The 24,291-nt window shown below is 62.3% G+C and overlaps 3 protein-coding genes across 3 annotated transcripts; 2 read left to right on the top strand and 1 right to left on the bottom strand.

Moving 5' to 3' along the window:
- Positions 1 to 383: 383 nt before the first annotated feature.
- On the top strand, positions 384 to 3,879 carry CHLRE_02g142947v5 (uncharacterized protein). Its single transcript, XM_043060199.1, has 4 exons — positions 384 to 767; positions 846 to 1,112; positions 1,228 to 1,770; positions 2,183 to 3,879. The coding sequence occupies exons 1-4, from the start codon at positions 534 to 536 to the stop codon at positions 3,011 to 3,013; spliced, it is 1,875 nt and encodes a 624-aa protein (XP_042927941.1). The 5' UTR covers positions 384 to 533; the 3' UTR covers positions 3,014 to 3,879.
- Positions 3,880 to 4,003: 124 nt separating this feature from the next.
- Positions 4,004 to 5,809, top strand: CHLRE_02g142927v5 (uncharacterized protein). Its single transcript, XM_043060198.1, has 4 exons — positions 4,004 to 4,512; positions 4,574 to 4,874; positions 5,591 to 5,630; positions 5,699 to 5,809. The coding sequence occupies exon 1, from the start codon at positions 4,235 to 4,237 to the stop codon at positions 4,484 to 4,486; it is 252 nt and encodes an 83-aa protein (XP_042927940.1). The 5' UTR covers positions 4,004 to 4,234; the 3' UTR covers positions 4,487 to 4,512; positions 4,574 to 4,874; positions 5,591 to 5,630; positions 5,699 to 5,809.
- A 6,442-nt stretch (positions 5,810 to 12,251) lies between these two features.
- Positions 12,252 to 21,643, bottom strand: CHLRE_02g142907v5 (uncharacterized protein). Its single transcript, XM_043060197.1, has 5 exons — positions 20,160 to 21,643; positions 18,946 to 19,316; positions 18,635 to 18,670; positions 15,666 to 18,449; positions 12,252 to 14,866 (listed from the first exon to the last, which is right to left on the bottom strand). Exons 1-5 carry the CDS (start codon positions 21,577 to 21,579, stop codon positions 14,222 to 14,224), a joined length of 5,256 nt encoding a protein of 1,751 aa, XP_042927939.1. The 5' UTR covers positions 21,580 to 21,643; the 3' UTR covers positions 12,252 to 14,221.
- Positions 21,644 to 24,291: the final 2,648 nt, after the last annotated feature.

The following is a 24,291-nucleotide window of genomic DNA, read 5'->3' as shown; positions in this document are numbered from 1 at the left end:
GCGGCGGAGGCACACGCCGCCGCCGCGCCCACGCCACGGCAGCACCACTTCTGGGATTGCGCGGTGGCGAAGGCCGTTGTGGCGCAGATTAACGCACACAACCCCGGTCCGGCTCCCATCAGCCAAGCCCAGCTGTGGCTGGTCCAGGCGCCGCCGGGTTTTCAGCAGTGTGTTTGGGACATGGTGGTGATGGACACGCCTGCGAGTGGATTGCCTCTTTAATGTCTACTATCAATAGCTACTCGGCATTAGGGGAGGTGTGAGCATCAGGGGATAAAGAATTCGAGGTGTACGCGACGAACGGAAAACCCACCGGGGTCGATGGGTTTTTTTCGTTTCGCACACAAGCCGTATTCCTCAATTCTTATTGTCTGTACCACTTTATAGAGCCAAACTGTATTCGTTTGTCATCAACAATGCATCCAACACCAGCCGCAGACTGTGCGAGGAGGGATTGATTTCGAACTTAGCTGGCAGACCTCACTAGAATGACTGTCTTCTCCAAGTTCGGTTGCCTTGGTAACCCCACTCAAATGCTACATGAGCTTGGTCGGGCAGTGGAGCGTGCGCGGCATTGGAAGTCCACTTTCAAGCGGCAATTCTTCCTCGCGGCAGTTTCGCTGGGGAAGTGTGAGCCCGGCAGCCAGCTGGTGGTCTACAAGGATGGCGTGGAGTACATCGGCACCCTGCCCGCAACAGCAAAGCCGTTCCTGCTCTTCGGCACGACGTTTGTCCCCAGCAGGCCGCGGGGGGCGCCGGCGCCCGAGGTGGGCAGCAGAGGACACTGTGACCAGTCCAGCTGCAGACACTTAGGCACCCCCTTAAATGTACTGCTGTTTACGCAGAACCCCCCCGTGCCAGTGACCTTGATGGAGCTCACGGGGTCCAAGTCAAAGCCCGAGCGGGCATGCGACTACGTGCGGGAGGGCGGCGCCCTGCTGGTGCAGGAAATCATGGCGGGGCAAGAGGGGTGGCTGCAGGCAGACCTGAGCGGCAAGGCAAGAATGCTGCTGGAGATTGCCGCACTGGAGGGCGCTCCCACACCGGGCACCCTCGCAGCAAACAACCCCACGTACAACTACGCGGTCCGCGCTTTTGAGGATGCCGCACAGGTGCGAAAGGCTTCCCGGTAATTACAGGTGCTGCCCAACTACGGCCATGTTGTACTGCTCCTGACCCACGTCCTCCGATAGATTATGATGGCCACTCACACACTTAACCATGCAGGAGCTGACCAACAAGGCCGTGGCGCAGCAGCTGGCAGAGGAGCGGGCACAGGCACAGCAGCTGGCAGAGGCGCAGGCGCAGGTGCAGCAGCTGGCAGAGGCGCGGGCGCAGGCGCAGCAGCTGGCAGAGGTGCAGGCGCAGGTGCAGCAGCTGGCAGAGGCGCAGGCGCAGGCGCAGCAGCTGGCAGAGGCGCAGGCGCAGGCGCCGGTGGTACAGGGGTGGTCACCCAAAGACCAACAGCCTGGCGGCTCGGCTGGGCCCGCGGAGTACGTGCCGGCTACAGAGCTCACTGAGGCGGGCAGTGATGCCGGCACCGACACGACACAGGACACAAAGCAGCTCGGCGCCGCCAGTACCCGCACCAGCGAGCCGCCTGCACGTCGCGTACCTGCTTCTTTGACCCAGCAGCGTATGGCTGGGGAGGTCAGCAACAGTGGCGCAAGTGGTGACACATGTGGGCGCACGGTAGCAGTCAGCGGCATAGATGGCAGCTCGAGTGGGCACGCAGGGGCCAGCAGCGGCGCAGCCAGTGGTTCGCTGCCGGTGAGTGGTCATATGATGTGTGGGTGCACGGGGCGAGGATCCGGTAGCATGCATGCACTAACTGCACGATCCGCTCTCATGCATACAGGCACCACCGGCCAGGGCAGCGCAGAGGAGCAGTGCGCGGTTGGCTGCACCGCGTGGTCAACACAATGTAACTGGACCGGTGAGAGGGCATGCATCCCCTGACAGCTAGAACGGCGGGCGGGGCGGGGCAGCCCGGGGTGGGGCGGGGCAGGGCGGGGCAGGGCGGGGCGGAGCAGGGCGGGGCGGGCGGGGCAGGGCGGGGCAGGGCGGGGCGGGGCGGGGCAGGGCGGGGCGGGGCGGGGCAGGGCGGGGCGGGGCGGGGCGGCTCTTGGCTTTTTACGCCCACTTCAGCTTATCGTGTATCGCTCATGCCCTTGTGTTGTAGGGCCAGGAGCCGATTGGCGCGCGCCCTGCCAAGAAGAAGAGGCGGCCGCCCAGCCTGGAGCAGCCGCCCAGCCCAGAAAGGTCCGAGGATGCGGCGCCGCCTGCTGCCCGTGACGAGGCCACCACCGAGATTTACCGTTGCGAGGTCAAGGAGGTGCCACCTGCGCTGCTGTGCGGCCTGGGCCTTGCCGCCGTGCGTCTGCCGGCAACGCTTACAAGGCTGATCAACCCTCGCCTGATCGCGGAGCTGGCGTCGCTGGCGGACAAACACGGAGAGCAGATCTTCCAGCGCATCTCAGCACTGCAGGGCGTGCAGGCGGAGATCCGGATGAGCGTGGGGACGGGCCAGCGGGTTCAGGTGCTGTGGAAGGACCTCGCGGGCAGCGCTGGGCTCCTGGCGCTCTGCGACAAACTGCGACCGTTGCTGGAGGAGGTCGTGACAGCGGCAGACCCGAAGGGTGAGCTGGGGCTGCACCTGGAGGACGCCGTGCTGCTGGCGAACCTGCCCGGCACTCGTCCGGTTGCCGAGCAGGTGCCCCACTACGACATGGCGCCAGGGGAGCCCGGGTGGTTCATCATGCTCGCCCTCCAGCCGGCAAGCCTGCTGGTGGCGCAGGCCAGCCAGCACGAGGTCCTGCTGTGGGGCCGCGCGTACACCGCAGCACAGGAGGCGGGCCGGACTGCAGCTGTGCTGAAGGACCTCTGCGCCAGCACCCCCCACCGGCGGCTGGTGCGCCTGCAGCTGCCGGTGGGCGAGTTGCTGTTCGTGCACTCCAACCTCGTGCATGCAGGCGACGCCGGGCGACTGGACGGCGGCTGCACTGGTTCGTAAAGAGTGCGAAAACAACGAACAACACCCACCTGCCGCGCCAGATCCACGTGGAGCTCGAGAAGCGCTTTGTGTGATGGCTCAGACACACTCAGGGTGAAGGGGCGGGGCGGGGCGGGGCGGGGCGGGGCGGGGCGGGGCGGGGCGGGGCGGGGCGGAGGCGGGGGCCGGGTGGCGGGGCGGCCACATTGGGAAGGTGAATATGCTTGTCAATTGGGTTGTGTGGGAAATAGAACGGTTCATCGGTGTGGCCGCATGTGGGGCAAGACAAACCAAGTTGACACGCGCTGTCACTCGTCTGAGTTCTGTCTGTGTTGCACCTAGCGGGCGGGGCGGGGGCCGGGGCGGAGCGGGGCCGGGTGGCGGGGCGGCCACATTGGGAAGGTGAATATGCTTGTCAATTGGGTTGTGTGGGAAATAGAACGGTTCATCGGTGTGGTGGCAAGACAAACCAAGTTGACACGCGCTGTCACTCGTCTGGGTTCTGTCTGTGTTGCACCCTAGCATTCTTACGGCTTCGTCGTCAGGGTAAAAGCTTGTCCCCTTGACATATGAACAGTTTGTGTGGCGAGGTTGTCATGACCAGGGACTGGAGCGAGATCGGAGATGGGCCAGGGCGGGCCCCCTGACACCTCAGCACTGTTTAGTCCAGAAGTTCCCGGTTCTAATTAAGCCTACTTTTTGGTGGTAGTTGCGACATCATTATCTGACACCGTGCGGAAGTGAAGGTGGGGGTGGGTGGGGGCAGCAGTTGTTTGTTTGCTGCAATCACACGTCCATGGACGCAACTCTAAACTGCTGGTTCTACGGACTGAAACTGTGTGAGAATCAAGAAGCCACTAGCAAAGCTTAAAGTTACAGGAATTACTATGTTGGCGGGCGGCCCTCCTTTGGGCCGGCCATCCGAATCAATCGGCCTGTCCGAAATGGGCCGCCCAGGCCTCTGGGCTGGGCGCCCAGACTGCCCCTCCCATCCGAACCTCCCGGTCCGAACTTTTCGGGCCGGCTTCGGACCAGCTTCGGACCAGGTTCGGACGTCAAACCCCGGTTTCGGACGCCTTGGTTTTCCCCGAGTGGATCAGGCATGGCCTACACGCTGCGAACAACAACCTCTCGGCGCTGTTTGATGCCAACGCCGTGGAGGACCTCAAGGGCTCGCAACTGAAGTGAGTGCTCTCATAAAATAACAAAGCCGTGCGATGTTCTCGAGATGCACCGTGCGTCATGTTCACTCGCACTCACAGGCAACTGCCGGGCGCCATCTACATTGTCGCCGACCCCACCTCCTCCTCCATTGAAGTCCATGCTTACGGCTCCATGGATGACCCTATGCTCGTGCCGAGCATCACGCACCTGGAGAAGTGCGCGTACGCAGTACACCAGCTCCGCCAGCCCCGCCCAACAATACCATCGTCAAGGCCAAGGCGACTGGCACCACTGCAGGGCCAGCACCCAAGCCAGAGTCCTACCTGGTGAGGGAGACGCTGCGCTTTGTGTACCAGGTGCGTCTTTCTTATGGAGTACGGCGCACACTTGTCTAAAGGACGCGTACCTGCCGTGCAGAACGCCGTGCTGCCAGGCCTTCGGGAACTGTACGATACAGGATTCACAGTGCACATGTGCAACGGGGGCAAGTGGAGCAAGGATGACGGCGTGTCAGCAGGGAAAATTGCAAGCTGGATTCCTGCAGTCGGGGGGTCCTGCACATGTGATGGCAGCACGTGCATGGACGCGCGGGTGAAGTTAGGGTTTCCTAACGTGCCGCTGGTGGACTACATGAAGCACGAACTTCGGAAGGAGGAGGCAAAGGAGGCTATCAGCTGGGGGTGCGGCGGAGTACGTTCGTTGCTCAGAAGGTGGCCGAGTAAGTATGCCTGTACTCTATTGCTGCCGGCACGTAGACATGGCTTCTTTTTGGGCTGAGCCCCCCCAGCGCAGCGTTTCAGGGGGGGGGGCGAAGCCCCCCAGGAACACCCCTGTCCGTGGCTGGTGGCTGCGTGCGTCGGCAAAACATAGCATACTGGCGCAAACCGCGAGTGCTACGTATTAGTATTTGTTAATGTCTATTGCATGTAAATAGGTGGCAGGGAAACTTCGGGCGGAGCGAGAAGTGCCTTCGCGGTCCATGGACAATTGACTTTCGCGAGGTCGCGAGGAAAGCATCCGGTGCCCGCTGATATGCAGTCTCTAAGGCAAACTATGTTGGCGGCATGCAAAGCGGGGAAGTATATCGAAAGTTTTGAGCGACTTGCCGAGCCATGCCTGCCTACGCGCCAGAATGCCGAGAAGCCCCGAGGTCGCCCCCGCCCCGCGCCTAGCCCTTTGAGCGTGGGGCGCCGGGGAGGTGTTGAGTATGGCAGGAGGCGAAAGAAATGCTTGGGGTGTTTGGGAACGTGGCAAGGCACGCATGCGTGGCGCGGGAAATCCCGCACGCCCCCAACCCGAGTGTCCCTAGCCGATGCGCCTGCGCGTCGTAGCGGCATGGAGGCTCTGACGGGGCGTTACACACCTATTAGCTCCCAAGCGTACGGGGGCTCAGCCCATTTTCCAGCTGTACAAAGCTGACACCCCTTGTTGCAGGTTGGAGGCGGAATGGAAGGAGGAGCGTGCCAACCACAAGGTGAGCATCTACCGTGTACGGTACGGTAAAGCAGTTGTTATTGCCTACCCGTCCATTGATGCTTGTAGGCATCTCAGGCGCGATCTGGGGCCGCTGCGGCCCGGGTCCTGCAATCAGCGGACTCTGACGCAAGTGACAGCGATGAGGAGGTGTTAACCCGGTATCACCGGATCGCTAACTCAGTGCACACCCTCCTCTGGAGGGTCTGATTATGGCGCTTAGCGTAGTGCTGGTCTCAGGTTCGAATCCCGCCAAGATCATATTTTTTTGCCAGATCACAGCAAAGAAGTAGATAAGATCAGGGCACCGCGGAATTTTACAAACAAGGCCACGCCGGTGCAATAACCAAGAATGTGACAAAGCACGGCGTGATACAACATCAACAGAATACACCGGGAAAACAGGAATTCAGGCTACCAGGTGTATCTATACACCATGCTTGTCGGTTTTGAAGCTCCAACATTGCCACGGACATATTGAACGTGTATTTTGAGGGTGCATTACTCGGAACACACACAACGAGCTCGGGAGCGCGAAATGGCGAGCCAAGCATGTCAAGACTCCGACTGATTTTCACACCGCGTCACTCAAGTCTCTAGTTGTTCGTAAGAATATGCATGCTGAACACGCATCGCGCACAGTACATAATACAAGCTCAGGAGCGCGACATCGCGAGCCGAGCATATTGAGACCCTCCTCCATTTCCAAGCGATTCGCGTCCCGGAAGTCTTCCAACTATGCATATTAAGCGTGTATTCCAAGCAACGTTGCGCATAGAATCCAAACTATAAATGCCAAAAACAAATCCCGCGATCCATCTGTCGGTCGACTATTCATTGACCACTAACCTCCTGTGCGAACACCAGCTGGCTAACAATAACCTCATCAAAGTGCAAGGGATTAACCACGCCACACATCAACCTGTTGTAAACACGCAACAATCCAAGGCACGACAAGCAAGCAGATAAGCGCTGACTTATCGCAGCGCAGTGGAGATAAGTCTAGTTATTGCGACGTAACTGCCGTGTTGCGTTAGAGTCACGCACGGCGCAGGACGCTCGGGTACGTGCCTGTGCATGGGGCCGAACCGAGCTGGGTCTTGTACGCGTCAGGAGCACACGGCGCCTTATCTGCCGTTGTGCTTCTGTACTGTATTTCGGATCGTCCCTCTGCCGGGACGGTGACCTCAGTGTGTCGCACTTAAACGTTCCCTACATTTCTGGACTTTCTTTGCAATCCTATACCTGGTTCTAACTATACTTGACCATGTATGGACCGAATAAGCGTTTAATATATACTCAGACGGAGTTGCAGCGTTTTGTTGCGCGATCCTGCTCAATGGAACCCCTTAGCTTGATCACGCTCGCTCTCTGATCGTAAGGGAATGCCCTTCGAAGCTTCTCTGGCGCTTTGAACCACGCTTTGGTTCGGGGGCCGCATTCGGGAGCAAATCGGAGCAGAGCGGAGCTTTCAAGCGGAGCAAAGGCGCGCGAAGCGTTGCGGACAAGGCGTTCGGCAAGTCACTGAAAGCAAAAGGGCATGCACAGCTGTGCGGGCGGGCTACTTGCTTGCCATGCGCGGTCCTGCTTGCCGTGCCTTCGTGTCTACCCGTCGCTTTACAGTTCACAGCTTTGTGCAATACCTTTCCACATCTTCCATTGTGCCACCCCCACCTCCCCAAGACCCTCAGGACTTTTGGCGCGGTACTTCTCCTGTCTGCCTATCCAGGCCGCAGGGCCCGCGTGCCCTTGGGGAAGGGGCGTGTGTGCCGTTGGGATCCGGCCTGTGCGCCGCAAGCAACGGGCTTTGCGCCCTTGCCTTATGGACAATGGACGGCATACGTGCCCTTATGATACGGCCTGTGTGCCGCAAGCAATGGGCTCCGCGCCCTTGCTTTATGGACAATGGACGGCATACGTGCCCTTATGATACGGCCTGTGCGCCGCAAGCAACGGGCTCCGCGCCCTTGCTTTATGGACAATGGACGGCATACGTGCCCTTATGATACGGCCTGTGTGCCGCAAGCAACGGGCTCCGCGCCCTTGCTTTATGGACAATGGACGGCATACGTGCCCCTATGATACGGCCTGTGCGCCGCTAGCAACGGGCTCCGCGCCCTTGCTTTATGGACAATGGACGGCATACGTGCCCTTATGATACGGCCTGTGCGCCGCAAGCAATGGGCTCCGTGCCCTTGCTTTATGGACAATGGACGGCATACGTGCCCCTATGATACGGCCTGTGCGCCGCAAGCAACGGGCTCCGCGCCCTGGCTTCATGGACAATTTACGGCGTACGTGCCCTCATGATACAGCCTGTGCGCCGCAGGCAACGGGCTCCGCGCCCTTGCTCCATGGACACTTCACGGCGTACGTGCCCTCATGATACGGCCTGTGTGCCGCAGGCAACGGGCTCCGCGCCCTTGCTTCATGGACAATGCGCCGCGTACGTGTTCTTATGATACGGCCTGTGCGCCGCAAGCAACGGGCTCCGCACCCTTGTTTTATGGACAATTCACGGCATACGTGCCCGTATGATGTGACCTGTGTGCCGCAAGCAACGGCTTCGCACCCTTGCTTTTGGGTAATAGATGGCATACGTGCCCTTATGATACGACCTGTGTGCCGCAAGCAACGGGCTCCACACTCTTGCGTTGTGGATTATAGACGGCATTGAAATGCTTACGTGCCTTCGTTGTACATGCCTTTGCGTTGTGGACAATGTGTGGTCTGAGCGCCACGTTCGGATACGGCGTGTGTGCCGCCAGCAACAGGCTTTGCGCCTCGCATCATGTGTCTTGCGATATGGCCTGTGTGCCGCATGCAATTATGCTGCCTGCCCTGTCGTTATGGACGCTTCGACTTGTTGCGTGCCCTGCTGCGTGCCCTGTCGCAATACGCCTTGAGTGTACCGTGCACGGCAAGCCTGCGCCTCGCTATTGCTTCGTGTTGACAACGGAGCGGGCTTACGTGATCATGCGTCACCCTGTACGTCTTGAGGTCCGCACGCACATCATACTATCACGCGGCACCACCCTTGTAGTTTGGCTGACGCACCCCAAGCCAACCTATATGCATTCGATGTGTGCACTAGGCCCAAGTGCCGAATTTGTTTTTCCGGATATTTCGCCCTCAGTGAGCGATGTGGAGTTTTGTGCAGTTCGGCCAGCATGCTATGCCCAGCCAATAACAATACCGCATGACGCATAACTATACCGCATGACGCATAAACATGCCTTCGTGCCCTGCACCAGGCATCGGACGCTGTGTCACGCAGTGAGCCCGACCCTGCGCAACCAACATTTTGTTGCGAGATACGGTCGGAGCTGGGATTACAGCCTGCCTGGTGGGTTTGGATGGCGCCCGTGTGTTGGGCTGGGCTGTTGCTGCTCGCGGTGGGGCCCACCACCAAGTCACGGCACCCATCCGCCCTCCCCTCTTGTTGGCCCACCCGCCTGTACACATGCCAGTCACCCGCTCGCCATCCTGTGAAAGCGGGTAGCCGACTTGGCAAGCGCTTTTCCTGACACTTGGCGCAGGTTTGAGTGGGATACCAGAATGGTCTGAATGTAGTTGTTGGATAACCAGTACACTGCGGTGTGTAGCTGGTTAGCGGGAGTGCCGTGCATGAAACACGCTACTCGACCCGCCATGCCCGCGCGATGGTACCACCAACCGTTCAACCCAGATCCATGCCGGGGTAGCATCGACCCCACAGTCAGACTGATAGCTCCTATCCAGGTGTCAGGCGCCATGTATGTATCTGTGGACGCGTCAAGCTGGCTTGTGCCGTAGCGTTGGCCGCCTGTATGGCACGGCATCTGTGTCACGTTATGGCCTCATGCTTACCGTAGTCACGCGGCTTGCGTGCTGTGCGGCACGCTCCCTGCCAATCCTTCAGGACATGTATGCATACATGTTACTTCGTCAGAGCCATAGCAGGGGCAGCGTGTTCTGTCAATGCCTCATGAACCCAGAGACCCAAGCCAACGTACGCATTAGTTCCGCAACGCACGTCAATGCCAACTGTATGTGTCGCCTGCCCACTCGCGAGTGGACGCCTAGGGAACCAACCTTGGTTCCTTTCAGCCCCGGCCTTACTTCACCCGGCGGGGCAATTACTTATCACCGAAGTGCTAGGAGCAGTGTGCTATATGTCATTACTATTAAGAGCGTATGGCGACACAGGCTCACATGTGGGTAGCCAGGCTTGGCAGGCATCCCAACTCAGCCCGGCCTCCTCACAGCAGTACCACGACGTGCCCGTACGTGGTCGAGTGCGGAGTTTGGCTGCCGGCGTGGCTGTATCATCTCTCACATTGGATGACCCATCCGCCACTGCTGTTCACTACTGGCACGTCCCTCGAGTCGCTCACCCACCGGCTCCGCCCAGCGTTCGCTCCCTTTGGCTGGGCCGGGGCCCGTGGCGCATCCAACCCGCCATCGCGGCCCCGAGTGCTCCTTATTTCCTCCCATCACTACGCCTTCTATCACTATAGATACATTGCGCGTTCCACGCGTGCCGGGTATCCTTCACCCCTCCGCGCCGCTCGACCAGGCCAGCCTTGCTGGGGTTGCTGAGGTGTTACCCTTCATGTTGCCCTCCCTGCTATTACGGTACACCCCACAGCTGCCGTGGCGTACGGTATCGGCACGTACGGGACATTGTGTGCATGCATCCCCGCGGCGTTTGGAGGCAAACATTCACGTGCGCGCCTGTCCTGCGTCCGCCGGGGTGATGCTATCTATGGGTGTACCTACTGCTTGATTGGTAGTGACTCTTATGCAAGACACTGCAAATCTCAAGCATGGCACCTAGCTAGCAAGAAAGAAATTAGTGTTCGTGGCCATGCTGCACGGCTGGGCATGGCTGCCCGCATCCTACACCACGACGGCGCGGGTGAACGAAGGGCAGGTTGCCGCGCGTGACTCGCGTACGTAAAACCGCTCTAGTGTTGCAACTCGCGCCTTCTCCTGCGTGGCGCATGTTGGCTAGCCTGTCCCAGCTTCGAGTCACGACGTTGTTATTATTCCCAAGGTTGTTCCGAGCAGCCTACAACGTCAACACGTGTTATGGCATGGCCCTGGGGGCCGGTAGAGAGTACCGAGGTCTCCAGTGGTTCGTGCCAACACGTGCCAACACGCACTGTTACCTTTCCTGGGCACACGGACGGCCACAGCTGCCCACAAGCCACACACCTGAACAAGGATGCATGTGTTTCCCTGTAACGCCCCGGCGTCGTCTGCATGGCTGGCGCACGCGGGATAACGCATGTGTGTTTCTGTCGTGGCCATTGGTGCACCTGATACGTTTGTGAGTCTGGTATCATGGCCCTTGCAAAGCCAGTCGTGTTCCTATTGCTGCTTGTCTTCTGGTAGTGACCATTGGCCGCCCATGACCGACGGAGTGTGGCGCTGTCAGGCCCCGCGTTGGCGTCGCCCTGCGCCTGCAGCAGGTGCCGGCGGCGCCTCCGGCGGCGCTCATCCCCGCGTGATGGTGCTGCTCGTGCAGCCAATATCCCCAAGCACGAAGCTCGTTCTATTGACCGCTGTTGAGTGTGCAACTAGGACCGTACGTTCGTGCGCAAGCTAGGCGATGGGCGGAGCGCTCCGCGGTGTTCGAGACACATGATTTCGGTAGCGCAAGGGCACGAACGCCACCGCCATCACCGCCGACCGCACCTTGGTTTGCATGACCGGCCGTTGGGCCAAGCGCTTTGCGAGAAGAGCTGCATACGCGAAGCCAATCAAGCCCAGCCACCAGGGCTGCCGTCGCCCGCACCATGACCTCCCGGCGTTGAGGACTACTACCAAACTCTGGCAGCACTTTCGGCCACTAGTGCAACCTCAACACGGGCGGGCTGGGGCGGGCACGGCGGACTTGGTGGGGTTATCGGGAGCTGCGAGGCCGGAGGTAGGAGGCCGCTGAGGGCCACGAATGAGTTGCTAGGCCGCTTGAGGCATGAGTGGAGGCTATTGTCGGTTTGAGAGATTGGGATTGTCGTTTGGGGCCGTGGCGGTTTGTAACGCTACACGGCAGTAAGGAGTCAATAAGCGCTGACTTATCGCAGCGCAGTGGAGATAAGTCTAGTTATTGCGACGTAACTGCCGTGTTGCGTTAGAGTCACGCACGGCGCAGGACGCTCGGGTACGTGCCTGTGCATGGGGCCGAACCGAGCTGGGTCTTGTACGCGTCAGGAGCACACGGCGCCTTATCTGCCGTTGTGCTTCTGTACTGTATTTCGGATCGTCCCTCTGCCGGGACGGTGACAACCCACCCGCCCCCCCTGGTGCCGCCGCGGATTAATGTGGTGGCACCCGTGGGCGCTGCGGCGTGCGTGGTTGTCTGGACTCTGCTGCTATCAGGCACTTCATACATGCGACACACCCAGTACTGGCAGCACTTTCGGCCACTAGTGCAACCTCAACACGGGCGGGCTGGGGCGGGCACGGCGGACTTGGTGGGGTTATCGGGAGCTGCGAGGCCGGAGGTAGGAGGCCGCTGAGGGCCACGAATGAGTTGCTAGGCCGCTTGAGGCATGAGTGGAGGCTATTGTCGGTTTGAGAGATTGGGATTGTCGTTTGGGGCCGTGGCGGTTTGTAACGCTACACGGCAGTAAGGAGTCAATAAACAATACCCCAGCTTCACGCAGAGACAGGACAGGTAGAAACTAAACCCGAACATACACGTTGCTCTACAGCTCAGTGACATACGTCCAGTCAGCGAAGCCAAGCATGATGGTCACCACACCAAACACCAACAAGAAAGTCACTGCTGTAAATTGCAATCAGCACTCACCATCCACAAGGTACTCCGCGCTTCCAGGTCATCTGTCAGTACACCTCGCGCATGTTAAAAGCACTACGCTATCCGTGCTGGCCGGGACGCAGGACAACCCAGCGTTCAGCGCCACATGCCAGATGTTGCAACCATGCATGCATGGAAGGCCTCGGTTATGAGACACCCATGCTCGCCTGAATGCGCTCAATCATACCTGGCACCGCTATTGCTGTGCTCTGCGAGAGCCTCAATAGCCGCTGCCACTCTGCAGCTAGATCTGCCTCGGGCATTAGCATGGTACGCAGCGCCTTTTTAACCCGGCACTCTTCTGCCCGCGAGGCCCACAGCGGGCGCACTAAATGCAAGGCATGCAACCCACGAAACCTGGTGAGCATTACGTAAATGGAAGCCCGCCGCCAACTACCGTGCTGCGGTTTGCACATATCCACCAGCCACAGTTCGTGCGGTGGCAGAGTTTGCCCCTGCGCAAAGTAATCGGTGACTGCATACGCAAGCTCCACACGAAAGCCCCAGTGCATCACAGGCAACCGCAGGGTTGCATGCTGCGATGTGAACATAGCACTGCACGGTAAAACAGGAATCTCCCCGACATCCAGGGCCTGATCAACAGACACCCGACCCGCATCAGGCCCGTCGGGGCGCACCATTACAGCTGAGGGCACGAACTTGAGGACATGCACGGGGGCAATGCTTGCATCTGGCAATGGTGGCTCGTTGGGATGCAGAACAATGCCGGTGCCTGTGGCACTGTTGTTGTTGATGTGATACAGACGCACATGCTCATTTGATGTAAATACGTAACGAATACCAGCAAAGAATGCGCACACAGCGGGCACACCGCTATCATCCTTGGCCCCGCCAAGCGCCTCTAATTGATGCACATGCGAAATAGGTAAGCTGCTGCCGTCAGGCGACAAGTCCGCGCTACGCCACAGCAGCAGCTGCTGACGCTGCGCGAGCGCATGCAGCTGCACGAGCTGCAATGCCAGTGGAACCCGCACGACATGGCGCTGGACAACTGCAAAGGGCTGGGGCCCGGGGTCAATCCCTGGCTTCGGGGGCTGCCAAACACGAGCATTGAGCTGCTGGCACGCTGTGTCCAGGTCTGCCTGAGAGATTTCCTGCACGCCACCAAACTTCTCCGCTAGCATGAAGAGAGGTTCGTCGCTGTCACCTACGCCTGCTTGCTGCCGATGCTGGTGAGTGAGAACGAACGCGAACGGCACCATATTCCACAGCTCCCGCCCCATGAGGTTCATGCTGCCCTCCGGATGCTCCAGCTGCCGGATCTGGCGCTCCATGGCCCCACCGTCCCCCACGCCCGGCGCCAGCAGCCGCCGCAAGCTCTCCTCGGCAGCACCGCTATATAGCGGCACGTGCCGTGGCTGTGGCAACTGACGCAAGTCGCCAACAAGCAGGCCATGCAAATCTGACAGCGGCCCGTGATATAAGTGCGTGCTGTCTATACCCACGTGCCTCCGTGCCGCGTGCACATGCATACAAATGCGCGCCCAGTGGGATAGCCCACACGTGCTAAACTCATCTAGGAAAATGAAGCGCACACCATTGAGGTTGCGCTCCACTCGATCGCGGTGAGGCGGACCAAAGGTGCCAGCAGTTGCAAAGAAGGACGTGGTGCTGGTGCCGAGCACGCCTGGCGTAGAGTCCTGTAAATGGACCATGATGGCAGCGGCCGAAGCCAACAGCACGATCATGTAAGGCTCGCTGGCTGCTAAATTCCCCGGCACGCACGAGCAGGACTACCAGGACCAGTCCACCACCACCACACTTCACGTCTGAACTGAACCTCTCTTGCACCACACACCCCACACACAACTCACATGCAGCGCGGCGCGCCACGTGTAGCTCACGAGGGCAATGAGAGACTCGCAGCGATGCTGGTATGCAAACCACAGCAATGCCTGCAGCACCCGCGACTTGCCGCTGCCGGCTTTGCCCGTGAGCACCGAGCACACGGGGGGCTGACGGACGCCGGCGGCCTCTGCTAGCAGGAGCTGCGCGTACAGCATGAACGCCTGCTGCTGGTCGTCGCTGAGGTTCCATAACCGCGCTGTGTCTTCAGGCGTCGGCTGCGAGTCCTCTGGGCAAAGCACGTACGGCGGCTCTGCACCAGGGTTCGCTGCGTCAGGCCAGACGGCCTGCACCTCTGGGGCGGCTGTGGTAACCGCCAATGGCGAGATGAGCACCAGCTTCGCTGTCACTGCCGCAGTGCCGCTGTTGTAAAGCAGCAGCTGCTGCTGCACTGCTCCCTGCGCCTGCGCGAGCGCCTGTGCGGCGTACTGCCCGCCTAGGTCGTAATCATGCATGCGTTGCTGTGCTGCAGCCAGCCGCTCGTGCGTCCACTCCTGCGTGCTGCGCACTACTGCCGCCGCCGCTGTACGCCCAACCGCTGGCCATGCATTGGCGCGCGGGATCTGGGCAACCACGGTGGTCGCCTCTGTAGTCAGACTGCCACCCAGGCCGCTGTGCACAACGCGCTGCAGCAGCCCTGCCCGTTCCGTTTCCGATAGCGCACAACCCTGCCAGAGCTCCGCTGCGGGCGCTGCGCTGCGCCTAACATCGGGTTCCTCATCATCCTGCGGCTCTGCCTCCAGGTCGTCCATGCCCTCCACCGGCACGCCCTCCAACAGTGCCTCCTCCGCCGCATCCGATCCTCAGCGGTGCCCTCCGCCTCCGCCTGCAGCTGCCGCCGCTCCTCCGCCCGCATTCGCACGCGCGCAAGCCCATCCACGTGATCGAGCATACGGCACGCGATGCGCACATGCAGCGACTGGCCGTGCGCCGGCTGTGCAAAGCACCGCTGATAAGCTGCCCATGCGCCATTGCTGAGATCGAGCCTGTCGTCACAGCTGTAGGCGGCGAAGTTCGCGAGCGCAAACACTGCATAGCGCTACAGTACCTGCGGATCGTCCACGCCGTCCGCAGGCCGCACAACGGGGTCACACACCGGCTGCGGCACGTACGGCCGCAGCCTGCGCCGCCACACGCATTTACTGTATTCTGGGTGCGCGGGATGCAGGCGCAGATGGTGCCCTTGCGCTCCATCTGGCCCGGCCGAGTGCTGCGGGGTGGTGGGCACACATACACTTCTTTGCTGCTGGGTCCTGCCGAAGTGCTGCTGGAAGACGTTACAACACATGCGAGCCTACGGACTGAACACCCCTGCACCCCATAACTCCAGGCGTGCAACCTGCCGCGCACACAACCTCGTACCTTATAAAACAACATGGCCATCATCATAGGAGACAGCTCGCGCAGCGCCTCGCCGCGGTACAGGTAGTCTTTCAGGTAGCTTGATGACCGGTAACGAGCAGGTGCAACGGCGAGCTGCTCTAGCTGCTGCACGCTTCCGCTGGGCCCGGAACCTGGGACATCGCTAGCGATTGTGCTGGCGGCCGGAACCTGACCTTCCCCTCTGGCACTCCCGCCCGCTCCAACGCTGCCCATTGTACGCACAAGCCGCAGCTCGGCGTCTCTGGGCCTGAGCTCCGGGTCCGCGCGCTTCAGCTGTGACTGCACATGCTGCGAGAACATCCTGTAATCGATGGCCCTGAACTGGTGGCTTTCGTGCGCGTCGGTGCCCCGCATCAGCAGCAGCGCCGCTGCTGGAGCGGAGAACGTCTGCTGGGCTGTTAACAGCAGGTTGATGGCGTGCGCAAGGTTGAACATCCCCTCCCGTTGCACCGCAGCCGCGCCGACAGGCCGCGCAGTGCGCAGCGCGGCCACAGTCGCGGACTGCTGTGCGCGTGCCGTCACCTCCGCCGTCAACTGCGCCTGTGCCGGCGTGCTGCTCTCGCCTGCAGCTGACACACCTGCAGTAGGAGGCCGGGGCGCCCAGGCAGAGGCGCTGGCGTCCGCAAAGGCAGCGAAGGGATGCCGTAGCTGATCCAGCACGTCCTGGATCGACAGGTGCTCGCTCTCAATCCCGGCCTGCTGCTCTGGGGTCATGAGGTGCATGCGCCGCCGCAGCATAGTGGCTGCAGCTATAAGGGCCCTGCTGCCCTGCACTGCTTCAGACTTGGTGGCATACTTCAGGGCATAGTCCGCTGCGTCCGCGGCCAGCTGCTCAAGGCTGGGCAGCTGCGGCCGTCGCTCCCACACAGGGTCCGTGCGCGGAATGCCCTCGTGCCGCTGATCCCATAGCTCGCGCGTGCGCAGCCAGCGCCCCACATCACACGCAAACGTGACGGTGTGATTGCAAGGCACCGCCAGCAGCAGGTCCACCATATGCGAGACCATGTAGCGGCCATACCGCTTGAGATGCACGCACACCGACTGCTCGTGCAGGTACGTGGTGAGCCAGTGCAGCATCCGAGGCAGCCGCATGCGGCAGTTGCTGTCCGTGGCATGCTTGCTGTGTGACGTGGTGCACGTGCCGTCGCGATGGGCGTGCAGCAGCGTCTCCAGGACCGCATGCGCAGCAAATAACCCAAGCCGCTCCGCCTCAGTCAAGCTGCTGCATTGTAGAGGCGGCCGACAAGACACGGCTGCGTCTTCCATAGCCCCCCTGGCCTTCACCTCCACCAGCACCTCCCTGAGAACGTCCCGCTGCAGCTCCGTCAAGCGCTCGCTGCCAGCCGCCTCAGCCACCTCCTGCAGCTGCTCGGTGCTGAGCTTCTGAGCGTGGACCGGTCGCTCGCCGCCGCTGAACAGCAGCGGCGAGGCGAACCACTGCGTCTGCACGGACTCCAGGAAGTCCAGCAGCACGTCGGGACAACTCCGCGGATCCGCTAGCGCCTTTCGCAGGCGTGCTGGCTGCAGCCCTGGCTGCCAGATACAGCCATGCACGTGCAGCTCTCCACGCTGATTCATTTCGAACTTGAAGAAGAAGGCGTCAACGCGCCCGAACAGGCAGTTACTACGTTGCTGCACATCTGATCCTGCTGGCCACCCGAGGAACACGTCGCAGAACGCGTCCATGAACGCCTCAAAGGACTCGGCACACGCGAGCGGGTGCCCCGCCACCAGGTCCCACCGCTCCGCGGCCATGGGCCGATGCTGCGGCGCGCCTGTCCGCACGTCGAAGGTGTACGGACGCCCCATCAGCGTGAACGTGGCATCTGAGTGCACCGATGCGGGGTTGAGCGTCACACTGGCGCTGGGTGGGCCGTACGCAGCCCACAGCCCGTACGCGCGGCTGCGCAGTGCTGCATAGGAGCCAGGCGAGCCCACCACATGGGCGCCCGTGATGCGCGCTCCACGCACGAGCTGCTCCACTTCCGGTGGTGATCCGTGCAGCCGCTGGGCCTGCTCCGTCCGTGATAGGCCTGCTGCAAGCACGTCGGCTGCCTCCACCAGCGTGTCCGGCCCCATGTCGCCGAGGCTCATGATGAGCTGCGGGTCCAGCTTGAAGCGCACCGCCACCTGCTGGTTGACTGTGTGCCGCTGCCACGCGTCAAACATGTCCAGAATGAAGTGTGGTGCCTGGGCGCTGCAGTCTTCGGTGCCGTCCGGCGCTGGTGGGTACCATCGCTGCAGCTGCAGCTGGATCCAGCTGAGCATCTGCATGCCGGTCGGGCATGCGCCCGTGCCGTTAGGAAACCGATTCACGTGCACGCGCAGCGGCCACTCCGGCTGATAGTCTGACTGCGGGGCCTGCTCCGTGCATGACGCGAGTGGCCATCCGTCCAGCAGCAGCTGCAGGGCACGCTCGTCGGCGCAGGCGTCCTGAAACACCGCGCGCAACGCCGGCGAATCTGCTGGCGTTGGCGACAAGTCAACGTCGTCTATGCCCTGCATATGTGTCACGTTCTGGCCGCAGTTGCTGAATGCTGCCGCCACCTCCGCCCCTGCCGCCGCCGCTGCTAGTGCTGCTGCGCCTGCACGCTGTGCGGCTTCTGCAGGCAGTCCTGAAAGAGACTGCGGCCGTCGCGCACGGTGCTCCCGTTGCACCGGCGACAGTGCCTGCGGCTCGTGCACCACGAACAAGCTGCCTGGCGGCAGCGGTGCGCCCGCTGGCGGGCGTGACAGCGGGCGCGTGCTGCCACTCGCATTCGCCTGCACGCACAGCATCCACCACGCGTATACACAGGGCCTCATGTCAGCACTGAACGCCTGGCGCCACAGCGACGCCACCCAACCCGCACAATCCAGCCGTATACATTTCATGTGCCTAGCAACCCACTGCCATGCAAATCCGCTCGATGCAGTGTTGCTTGACGAGAAGCACGCCACCGCCTCACCTCAGCTGTGAGCGCTCGTTCGTGGTCCGTTAACACCTGCACGTGCACACACGCACATACTTGAAGCCTGGCGAAGCCGCCCTACTTGTAGCCGCCTTTCCACCCATGCGGCCCCCTCTGCTATTCTAGTGCTGCCCATGCCCATACCGTTCCACCCCTGAACCAATTTTCTCCGTGCCGGCCGCGGGGACCTCCTACTCATGCCACACCCAACGCCCGCCCCGCCAAGCACCTCGACCGCACCGCGCTCATCGCCATGCTAGGCTGCCGCGCACCTGCTCGTAATTACAATGCTGCGTTTGCAGCTGCACCTGCATCTGCGTCACCGCCTCCTTGGTTGGCACGCCGCCGTGGTGGCGAAGCAGCTTTGTAGCAGCAGCCTTGAAGTTGTGGGCCAGAAGCAACTGCCGCACCGCCACGCTCGCGTCGCGATCCAGCCCACACAGCAGCCGCTGCATGTGCGCAGCAGACAGCAACCTGGGCCGCTTCCGGCTCGGCCGTGCAAGCGACTGCTGCACAATGACGGCCTCGCTGTCCGAGCCGCTGCTGCTGTCGCTGTTGACGCCCGCCGCCATTCCTGTACTCGCCCCTCTAGCTGCAGCTTCCTCTGCAGTACCGTACCGCGCGCGCGCATACCCCTCCTGTTCCGCCCGCAGAGTCCGCAGCAGCGCTGATGCCTCGCCTTGGGTTTGCGTGCAGACAGCGCGCCGCGCGAGCGCATCCGCTACCGCTGTAACTAAGCGGCTGCCGCTCCCACTCCTGCACGGCCGCCTCGTCCAGGCGCGCGCTGGGATACAGAGCGAGCTGCCAAGTGCCGCGCCCAGGCCGCCACGACTTTCCCCCGCACCATCAGCGCGGGCACGCGGCGCGCCAACGCCTCCAGCTGCTGGTACGTCTGTGCCGGGCTCACAAACACCACGGTGATGCCGGCATTCAGGCACGCGCGCCAGGCTGCACGGGAATACTGCTGCCAGCTGCTGCGGCTCCGGCGCCTTGAACGCAATCACGTGCGCGCGCATCTCCCAATGCCCCGGTCCGCCGCCCGCGGCTGGCGGCCTGCACACCATCAGGTTACGGAGCGGCCGCCACACTGCCACCAGCCGCTCCTCCATCACCGTGAGCTGCGGTAGGTGGCTCGGCCGCAACCCATTGTCAACGCACGCGTACGATAGTGAGGGCAGGTGCCCATGCTGGTGCGCTCGCATACAATCGACACACACACGCAGCTGGTGATCGCCATCTGCGGCCAGCTGGACTGTGCCCGCCGCAGGATGCGCCTGCAGCCGATACACCGCGCGCCCTGAGGCTGCGCCCTCGCGCATCACGCGCTCCGTAATGTCTGTAGGCCGGGCAAACCATCAATTACATGCACGTCAGTGTGATTTGGTGCGCGTCACGGTACACGTACACAACGCCAGGCACCTGCTGGCCACCACGCGCCGGTGCGTTCCCGCTTGTATTCCCATTCCCACCATCACTGCACTGCGTCCGAGTGCGCCCCAGCCGTACTCGTCTCGGCACTCACCTGACATTGACGCAGCGCCCGTGGCACCCGCCAGCAACGCCGTAGCTTCGGCCGACGTCGGCGGAGCCCACAGCGTGTTGCCATCCCGTGGCGCCTCTGCTGTGCCCGGCAGCATTGCGCTGAGCTGTTCGTCAAGCCACTCCCGCAATCCCGACACACGATGCCAATGGACATCGCGCTGACGCCGGCGGCGACCGCATACGCTGCACGGCTGCGTTGGCAACTCCGCGGCCATCTGCTGGCGCATCGCCTGTGCTGCAGCGGCATCGTCACACAAGCGTGACGTTGCGATGTCAGGCACGCCACCAGCGGCGGTCTGCGCGCCGCCTGTGCCTACGCCCACTCCTGCAGCCCCGGCGGTGTCTCCTGCGACCCTGGCTGCAGCGCGCGTAGCACTGATGCAATCTGTTAGCGTGTGCCATTGCCGCTCCTGCCATGCCTCCGCTGCCGGCTGCTTCTCCGCGTCGGAGGCCAGCCCCATCATCTCCGCAACACGCTGCAAGCCCAGCTGCACCTCCCACGGCATGGCTGCTCCGCCCACACCGGCAGCTGCTGCCACCGCATCGGGGTTTGGCACGCCTGCTAGCGCGAGCTCAATCTCGTCTGCGTGGTGATGTAGCCACGTCTGCATCCCATACACTGAGCTGCTGCGCAGCTTCTCGGGCAGCTGCTGCTGCAGCGCCTCGGCAAGCTGCTTCAACTCACCCGGCAGCAGCATGTTCATCTCTTTGCGGTGCAAGATGCTGGCTAGATCCCGGTGCTGCCGCAGCACGCCCACGATGCCAGCAATGACATCTGTGACATAACGCCCCTGCGGCTGCCCCTCCCGTGCCACTGATGCCGGTGCCGCAGGCTGCTCTGGCCTAGTGAACGTGCAAGTCTGTGCAGCGGCATGAGCACGGCTACCCTCATCCAGCCCTTGCCGCATCATCGACTTGAACGCCTCCGCCTGCGCACGCTGCCGGAGCGTGCGCGGCTGCTGCGGTACGCCGGCCAGCCTAGCCCCGGGCGCTGCTGTCACTTTGTGCTGGGCTGCTGAAGGTGCCCCAGCTGCGCCCGAATAGCGGCTCACCGCTGCACCTGCTGAGCCAGGCCCGGTCCTGGCAGCAGACGACGCTCCTACAGCTGAGGTGCCTGGCGCCCCACCCGCACTTGCCTGTACGCCGCCAGCTGCTACCGACCCGGCCGCCGCTGCTCGCGCAGCCTGCTCCTGTGGGGCTGCTGAAGGCGCCCCAGCTGCACCCGAATAGTCGCTCACCGCTGCACCTGCTGAGCCAGGCCCGGTCCTGGCAGCAGGCGACGCTCCTACAGCTGAGGTGCCTGGCCCTCCACCCACACTCGCCTGTACGCCGCCAGCTGCTGCCGACCCGGCCGCCGCTGCTCGCGCAGCCTGCTGCTTTGCAGTGCGTGCAGCGAACATGCGATGCGTGATACCTGCCACCGCCACCGCCGCTCGAATTGTCGCTGCGCGCTCGCGGAGTACGGCCTCCACTACTGCTGGCGAAGCAGTACTCTGATGTGCAAGCATCTGCACAAGCGGCTCCCACTGCCCAGCTTCCATGCGCGCGCATGCACCCGCGTCCCTGCGCGCGAGCTTCTCCACAGCGTCGCACACGCGCCGCACTTCCGCCTCTGTGAACCCGATGCCGCCGTACAGCACGCTGGTCACAAACACTGTGCTGCCTGGCAAAATGCCCTGCGCCGCGAAACTGCGATGCAAGCGCACGCGCCGGCTACGCCACAGCAGTCGCAGGAGAACCGGCGGCACACCTTCGTTTGCCGCAGTCGATAGCAGCAGCACAGCCGCTGGGTCGCATGGCAGCACGCTGACAACGCCTGTCTTGCCGCTCAGTGTGCGCACAGACCGCCGCCACCGACACCATAGCATACCCACCACTGCCTGAAACACAGCAGGGCACATCCCCACGTGCCACACCACTGCTGCTGCGTTGGCACCTGAGCTGGGCCATGCACGGGTGTCGTTGAAGAGGCTGCTCGCATGTGCACTCAGCAGCGCGTGCACGCTAGGCTGCAGCAGCTCGCCTGCAACCATCCGGACCCAGGCCAGGTGCCAGGGTAGCTCCAGCTCTACACGCGCTCCAGCCCATGCCACGGCGCCGGCGACCGCCGCGCCGGCACCCAAACCCAGTACGAGTGCATCCCACGCCAGGGCCGGCGCGGTGCGCTGCACATTACCCAGGGCTGCCCACCACACGCGCTGGCTGTACACGCGAATGGAAATGCGCCCACCACTGTCCCGTCCTGCAAGCATGTGCCAGCGCCTCCACTGCTGCCACAGCGACGCCAGCGCCCGCCACAGCGGCTGCCGATGCCCCGCCGTCATCAAACCCCATCCCGCCCATGCCCAAGCAGCTGCGCTGCTCAATCCGCTGCGCGTTGCTGCCGTGCGCAGCAGCAGCAGCAGCACCGTCGCCACGCGTGCTGCCGCACCGCCTAACAATGCGCACAAGCTCCCCAGCAGCAGCAGAGGGGCCGCCTGCAGCACCAGCAGCGCCTGCGCTCCAAATGCCCCTCGCTCCTGCCAGGTGTCCTTCCGCGCACCTGCATGTACACGCAGTTGGCATGCATCCGCATCACTCCCTCTGGCAACCACAGCTCCCTGTGAACGCCACTACTGGCGCCCCGCACGTAACTGTCTCACCCGCTTTGAGCACCCAACTACCCATGCCGCCGGCGATGCTAGTCCACCACAACAACACACCTGGCGCCCACCCACCCTGCTGCCGCCCACCCTGCGCTCACCATGCTGCCAAGTCATGTACGCCAAATGACCACACCGTTCCACCGCGAAGAAATGGCGCCACCCTCGGAGGCCATGAGACCACCGAAGCTCTCCACTCGCTTCGCCGCCCGAGACCGGCAGACCGTCCAAGCGCAAAGCACGCCACTGAGCCTGCCCGGCGCCCATCCAGCCGCTCGCCAACAGCACAGCCGCCGCGGCTGCCGCTGCCATGAGTACGCTAAGCGCGACGATGACGACAGCATCGCGCAGCCTGACAGGCCGCGCCCTGCGCAACAGCCACACGCGGATAAATTGAAAGCACAATTCTGCTCGGCGCCCAAAACCTCCGCTGCACGGCATGCCATGCTTACCATCGCCATGATTGCGCACGCTTGCGTGCCTCCAAGCGCGCTGCACGTCGCAGTTCCTCGTAGTTGCCTCGAAGCGACATTGCTAAGCTTCACGTTATGCTACCGTGCGTGTGCCCTAGCACTCCCATAGTCCACGCATATATTTCCTACATCGACAAGCGGCTCGCATTTCCCGCGGGGTGACGCGCCCGATGGGTCGAACGCGAATCCGCGATCCACCGTGCCGTGCGGCTCGTTCTAGCGCCTTGTGCTGTCCACCCTACATGCATACGTGAATATGCATGAGCGCATAATAGCCTGGCCAAATTCAAGCTACACACGCGAGACCCATCTTATCCCGCATGTCCGCTTCCACGGCTATTTACAGTTTCATTGCACAACTTGCTACGTGGAATACCTGCTCGCCTGCGCCCCTTCCTGCCCTGCACGTGCATGGCGAAGCCACCGTCCAATGCGCAACAAGGACCTGGACCTTGTCTCGCCGCTTTCGGCCGCTCCCATTCGCGCGCTTGCACACTGGCGCCGCTGCAACGCTTAGGCATACATCTTTTCCGCGCCCAGCACGCGCTCGTGCAGCCCATTCTCACGCGCCCTGCACTCCAACACCCCCACTTCTGGTACTGCTCCGCACACCCACACCCCCGGCGCCTGCAAACATGCAGCTGTTCCTGCTGCTGCTAGCGGCGCTTGCCGCTCTCGTGAGCACGCGCAACACCCACGCTGACGGGTGAGCGCCTACCGCCACTGTCGCGCAACCCGCCGCTGTTTGCAGCATCACGGTGCTTACGTTTCCTCTGTTGCCGCTTGCAGGTCCTGCCCGCCGGCTGCGCTGGTCCACTACGCCCAACCTGCTATCAGGTACGCACCGCTTCATGGTCTCAGGTCGTCTCGCCGGCAATACGCGAGCACCCCTGTACACGACTTGAGCACAACGCTGCTGCCTGTTCACCTCTCACCTATCACGCTCCGCACCCCAACAGCACCCCGGGCACATCGGCGCCCACGCCCACCCCCGTTC

Source organism: Chlamydomonas reinhardtii, chromosome 2, assembly GCF_000002595.2.
Source record: "Chlamydomonas reinhardtii strain CC-503 cw92 mt+ chromosome 2, whole genome shotgun sequence".
Taxonomy (NCBI): domain Eukaryota; kingdom Viridiplantae; phylum Chlorophyta; class Chlorophyceae; order Chlamydomonadales; family Chlamydomonadaceae; genus Chlamydomonas; species Chlamydomonas reinhardtii.
This window is presented reverse-complemented; position numbering and strand designations above follow the sequence as displayed.

Excerpts from the sequence above, each read along its gene's own strand:
- CHLRE_02g142947v5 (XM_043060199.1), top strand. The coding sequence starts at position 534 with ATGCTACATGAGCTTGGTCGGGCAGTGGAGCGTGCGCGGCATTGGAAG. Across the intron at positions 768-845 it reads GGGGGGCGCCGGCGCCCGAG|AACCCCCCCGTGCCAGTGAC; the intron begins GTGGGCAGCAGA and ends CTGTTTACGCAG. Across the intron at positions 1,771-2,182 it reads CAGCCAGTGGTTCGCTGCCG|GGCCAGGAGCCGATTGGCGC; the intron begins GTGAGTGGTCAT and ends CTTGTGTTGTAG.
- CHLRE_02g142927v5 (XM_043060198.1), top strand. The coding sequence starts at position 4,235 with ATGTTCACTCGCACTCACAGGCAACTGCCGGGCGCCATCTACATTGTC.
- CHLRE_02g142907v5 (XM_043060197.1), bottom strand. The coding sequence starts at position 21,579 with ATGTTCGCTGCACGCACTGCAAAGCAGCAGGCTGCGCGAGCAGCGGCG. Across the intron at positions 19,317-20,159 it reads GGGCGCTGCGTCAATGTCAG|GCGAGGCATCAGCGCTGCTG; the intron begins GTGAGTGCCGAG and ends CGCAAACCCAAG. Across the intron at positions 18,450-18,634 it reads AACGAGCGCTCACAGCTGAG|GCGAATGCGAGTGGCAGCAC; the intron begins GTGAGGCGGTGG and ends CTGTGCGTGCAG.